The sequence below is a fragment of the Erythrolamprus reginae genome, chromosome 3, assembly GCF_031021105.1.
Source record: "Erythrolamprus reginae isolate rEryReg1 chromosome 3, rEryReg1.hap1, whole genome shotgun sequence".
NCBI classification, from domain to species: Eukaryota; Metazoa; Chordata; class Lepidosauria; order Squamata; family Dipsadidae; genus Erythrolamprus; species Erythrolamprus reginae.
This window is the reverse complement of record NC_091952.1, coordinates 48583895-48589822: the sequence shown is the minus strand read 5'-3', so window position 1 is coordinate 48589822 and position 5928 is coordinate 48583895. Positions and strand designations below refer to the sequence as shown.

The 5928-nt window shown below is 37.9% G+C and overlaps 1 protein-coding gene across 1 annotated transcript; it reads left to right on the top strand.

Annotated features, from left to right (window-relative positions):
* The first annotated feature begins 10 nt into the window (after window positions 1–10).
* PPIL1 (peptidylprolyl isomerase like 1) lies at window positions 11–5352 on the top strand. Its single transcript, XM_070745179.1, has 4 exons — window positions 11–146; window positions 1288–1442; window positions 1674–1742; window positions 4531–5352. The coding sequence occupies exons 1-4, from the start codon at window positions 91–93 to the stop codon at window positions 4749–4751; spliced, it is 501 nt and encodes a 166-aa protein (XP_070601280.1). The 5' UTR covers window positions 11–90; the 3' UTR covers window positions 4752–5352.
* Window positions 5353–5928: the final 576 nt, after the last annotated feature.

Here is a 5928-nt window from a genome sequence, read left to right as displayed (position 1 = left end):
GCCTTTCCTCTGGCGAAGGGACGACTTAAGTCGGTGGTACCGGAAGTGTGCCGCGGGGATTTGAGTCCCCCAGCGGCAGACGAAGGCAGCATGGCTGTGGTGCCTCCGGACACTTGGCAGCCGCCGACTGTTTCGATGGAAACCACGTAGGTGTGAGAAAGGCTTGCGTGGCCGCGGGATAAAGGGAAGGTGCAAGGTTTGGTCTTAGCACCGGCTAAAGAAAAACTCGGGGGAAACTTCTGCGGGGGGAACCATTGCAGTCTTGATAGATCGATTCCGGTTAGGTTTCCTTAAAAGCTGTTTTTGCAAAAGAGTTTAGAGGTGCTGATAGCCCAGGATTTTTGAGTGAGGAATTCTGGGAATTGAAGTCCACATACTGTATCTTAAAAGATAAATTTTGCCCGCGACAATCTGTCCCCAATGGTGCACTCATCACCAGTGTAATTGAGTCCATCCTCCTTACTCCTGGTTATATTACTGTTTATTTGCTATCTTTCCTATTATTACAACCAGTGAGTTGGGTCTTTGTATAATGTAGCATTATAGCAATAGCATTTAGACTTATATACAGCTTCACAGTGCTTTACAACCCTCTTTAAGCAGTTTACAGAGAGTAAGCATATTGACCCCAACAATCTGGGTCCTCATTTTACCGACCTTGGAAGGATGTCAATTTTGAGCCTACTGAGATTCGATCTGCCAAACTGCTGGCAGCCGGTGATCAGCAGAAGTAGCTTGCAGTACTGCACTCTAACCACTGCACCACCGAAGCTCTATATAATATGTCTGAATAGGATAATGAGTACCCTGAGTGAGAACTCTGGGTCATGCATTTGTTTGTTTTCTTGGCTCTCCATGGGATTCTCAGGACTCTTCTCCAATACTGAAGTTCAAAAGCAGCAGCATCATTCATCATTGGCATCCTTCAGTCTTGAAACACTATAGTATTATGCTCTGGAAAGAGTTCCTAAAATGCCATATGCAAAGCTGGTGTAACTTCTCCAGAGCAGGAGGCCTGGATAGGTTAGTATGGAGGATACACTGTTACCCAAGCAGCAGGTGCCCCCTCTCCAGGTCTCTGAAATAATCCAGTGGAATGTCACAGGAGTCAGAACGTGGCTGTACACAGTCAGGAACTGCTTCCAGGACTCTGGCTCTGGATTTTGCCTCAAAAGCATCAGAAGCTTTTCTATTCTGCTGCTTCAAATGTGAAATATGAAGGTGCTGTATTATATCATGTTGTTTCTTTTTCATTTTATTAAATAGTATAAGAATTCTGTTTTGCAGCATGGGGCTCTTGATTTTGGAGCTATACTGGAAGCATGCGCCTAAAACTTGCAAAAATTTTGCTGAGCTTTCCAGACGAGGCTATTACAATGGCACCAAGTTTCACAGGATAATCAAAGATTTCATGATCCAAGGAGGTGATCCAACAGGAACTGGTAAGAACACATTCAAAATACATTTATTACATATTGTGTTAATAAATGCTGATAAAATCTAATATATAATATAAATGAGATATTACAATGAGATATTGCACAGCTTGTCCTTTTCAGTTTTTCCCCAAATTTCTCCAGTCCTATTAAATCTAGGTATCCTAGAAACACAAATTTGCGGAGACATTTTCTGTGTTGGCTTTTCAAATTAATTTAGTCTTATTATTGTGATAGGAAGAGGAGGAGCATCTATCTATGGCAAGCAGTTTGAAGATGAACTGCACCCAGAACTGAAGTTTACAGGTAGGTAATCTTTTTAAAGGATTTATATGCTCTAGATAAATGCTTCACATCTGAAGTCAAATCAGTTGGGTAAGATTGTACTTTAAAGTACATCTGACATTATTATTCCCTCAATTAGTTTGGATGGCCAAACGTATTTAATTTTTATTTATTTGGTTGGATTTCTATGTCTCTGCAGACTCAGATGGCTTACAAAAATAAATTTATAGTGATTGTACTCAAATTGAATCAATAGGTTTTTGTTATAATTTCTGTTAACATTATTTGTTTATTTTTAAGGATATTTTTATTTTGTTTGACTTGAACTAACTCTGGATGGCTCACAAAATAAAAAAATAACAATACAGTAAAAAAATAAATGTTAAACTACAGCAAAATAGTTACAGATGGCAATCCAAATAATGCACAAATCCAGCCAACCTAGCCCAACACCTGGGAAAATTGCCAGATTTTCAAAAGCCTTTTAGTGTAAGGGCAGACTAGATGGACCATGAGGTCTTTTTCTGCTGTTAGTCTTCTTTGTGAGTGACGTAGGGGAAGGTTTGGTAGGGAAGGTTTGCCTATTTGCCGATGACTCTAAAGTGTGCAATAGGGTTAATATTCCTGGAGGCGTCTGTAATATGTTAAATGATTTAGCTTTACTAGATAAATGGTCAAAGCAATGGAAACTGCAGTTTAATGTTTCCAAATGTAAAATAATGCACTTGGGGAAAAGGAATCCTCAATCTGAGTATTGTATTGGCAGTTCTGTGTTAGCAAAAACTTCAGAAGAGAAGGGGTAGTGATTTCTGACAGTCTCAAAATGGGTGAGCAGTGTGGTCGGGCAGTAGGAACAGCAAGTAGGATGCTTGGCTGCATAGCTAAAGGTATAACAAGCAGGAAGAGGGAGATTGTGATCCCGCTATATAGAGCGCTGGTGAGACCACATTTGAAATACTGTGTTCAGTTCTGGAGACCTCACCTACAAAAACATATTGACAAAATTGAACAGGACCAAAGACGGGCTACAAGAATGGTGAAAGGTCTTAAGCATAAAACGTATCAGGAAAGACTTAATGAGCTCAATCTGTATAGTCTGGAGGACAGAAGGAAAAGGGGGGACATGATCAAAACATTTAAATATGTCAAAGGGTTAAATAAGGTTCAGGAGGGAAGTGTTTTTAATAGGAAAGTGAACGCAAGAACAAGGGGACACAATCTGAAGTTAGTTGGGGGAAAGATCAAAAGCAACATGAGAAAATATTATTTTACTGAAAGAGTAGTAGATCCTTGGAACAAACTTCCAGCAGATGTGGTTGGTAAATCCACAGTAACTGAATTTAAACATGCCTGGGATAAACATATATCCATCCTAAGATAAAATACAGAAAATAGTATAAGGGCAGACTAGATGGACCATGAGGTCTTTTTCTGCCATCAGTCTTCGATGTTTCTATGTTTCTATCTCATTCCAAAGCATAGGGACCATTTAGAGAAGTTACATATTCTGGAATCTTGATTGATGACACTGTTAGATTGTACAGGCTGGGTAGAAACTTTTGTAAATAAGTGGTCCTTCAGATAACCTGCCCATATGCCATGTAGCTTTATTAGCACTTTGAATCACACCTGGCCACTAGTTTAGTGTGTGTAGGAGGGAGGTCATATGGGCATGCCAAGGCAAGCCCATCATTATTTACATTCCATTTAAGAATTTCAGTTGAAATTCCTAAATGGTCTTCAACCTGTGTAGACCTCATTGCAGTAATTGAACCATGAGGTTAGAAAGGAATGAATAATTATCTAGAATGCTCTCTGAACTTGGAAGGGAAATGCAGTGCTCCAAAATAATTATCTGTCTGGAAGGGATGAAAACGTAAAAACTCTTTTGACATGTATTCAACCCCTAGTGACTATATGGATATACTGTATATATTTTTTGTAAATTACAAAGGTAGCTTATCAATTTTTTTTCAATTTCCTAATCTAGGTCACAGCCAAGAGTTTTCATCAAAATGCTAATGTAATCAGGTCCAACTCATCTAAATACTAATTTGGTCCTGTTAAGTCTGACCAAGCTTGAACAGTTGTCATTTGCTATGGTAATGACCTGTTCAACCTTCCCCTGCCACTGTAGATATTCGGTGCCCTCCTCCTACCTCTTCATCATTGCAAGCAAGGGAAGAAGTTGCATCATTCAGTTTTGTGAAAAACGCAATCCCAATGTTTCATGCACTGAATGATAAAAATCTTTTCATCTTTTAAACCTAGGTTTAATGGGGTGAGACCTGAACATTTTAGTTACAGAAATACCCTAAAAGTGGTGAGAATGACACATAGGACATTCCAGAAAGTGCTGCGAAAGACATCTAGTATTACAAAGGCTTGTGGATGGCAGTTATTAGTCAATGGAGATGCTCAGGTATCTGAGTAAAAAGTGGGAAATGTACTTTAGATGCAGAATAGTGGGTGTGTTGTACCTTTCAGTGGCATCTTAATGAAGTTGTGCCTTTTCCTGGTCACCTGTAGTAACTCACAGAAAGATATCCATTTAACTACTAATGTCTCCTTAACATCTCCTGAGCTTAAATCCGTATCTTAATAATTGATATGTGTAAAAACCATCTGAAATGCATAAGCAGTCCTAGAATCTCAGTACAAAAATTCTATTGATTTGACTATGACTTTTGATACCAGTGGAGTGATGTGCCATAAAGATCCAGCAGAGTGCCACCATTTGTTTTTCTTTGCTCATTTGATACAGGTAACTTAGAAATTATAAACCAGTCATATTTTTTGCCTCCTTAAGGTGCAGGAATCCTTGCTATGGCAAACGCAGGCCCAGATACAAATGGAAGCCAGTTCTTTATTACACTAGCACCAACCCAGTGGCTTGATGGCAAGCACACTATCTTTGGTCGTGTTTGCCAGGGCATTGGGTTAATCAACAGAGTGGGCATGGTGGAAACGAACGCGCAAGACCGTCCCGTGGATGATGTAAAGCTTTTGAAAGTTTTTCCATCTGGCTAGACTGAAATCACAAAATTGTTACATGTAGACTCTTCAAAAGAAACCAACCCAAAACTGCTGTGCGCGAAGACATACTTGCCAGCTACTTGCAAAGTAACCTCTACTAAAATTACCTTCAGGATTCACCATTAGCCTTTTTATTAACGCTAAATAATCAAGAGGTTCCTGAACTACAGTATTTGTAATGGGTAAATGTCATCAAGGTGTGATAAGTGTTGTGGATAGCATAATTTTGTCTTCCACTTATGTTTCATTTGGAATGTAGCAAATCACATGAATAAATAAACATAACATTTTAAATGCCCAGAAGTAATCAGGCAACGTGTAGTATTTTACAAGTCATCATAAATATCTGTTAACCTAGTGCAGGTTGCACATGCCTCTTGAAGTAAGATTAGAATGTTCCAAGTAGAAATAGGGAGTTCATTCCACCATTTGTTTAGTATGTAATGATATAAAATATCATTTATAAAATATAAAATTTAGGACCAACTCATTTATATTGATGGTAATTTAACTCTTGGTCTCATTTTATATCTCTCAAAGTCAAGGACATGAAAACTTATGATACATTGTTTGAATAAAGTGTGTTTTACAAATACCTTTTCTTCTTGTTTTTACATGATTAATGGTTCAGTGTTGCAAATAAAATACTTACATATTTGTACATATCCACTCTGTGTTTATCTCCATAATATCTCCAGCTCTATTTCTTTCAGATTTCCATAGTCTTTTAACACCTAAAGAAAATACATTAATAGTATTTCAATAAAAATTTGTACTTCGTTACAAAACAAATAATAGTAGGAATCTGAGAAAACAATGCATATTTTTGACAATGATTGGTTTAACATAGCCTAAAATTCAGTTTATTAGTGAATTAGGAAATTGCACATTTGGTTGCTTCTTTTTAAAAGTGTAAATAAGCTAAGTGTAGTTTATTCAGTCAATCTCTAATGGCACTTTTTGGAAGTTAGCAAGTCACATATAATGCATTGGTTTGCATTAATATTTGATCTTTATGTAGACTTGCCTCTGGTTTCATAAATTTATGACATCAAAGACTTTTGTAGTCTCCATATAATTTATAGAATATAATAGTGATGTCGAACCATTTTTTGCTTGGTTGCCAAAGGGTGTGTGGAATAGCGTGCGCGCATGCCCACACCTATAGTGC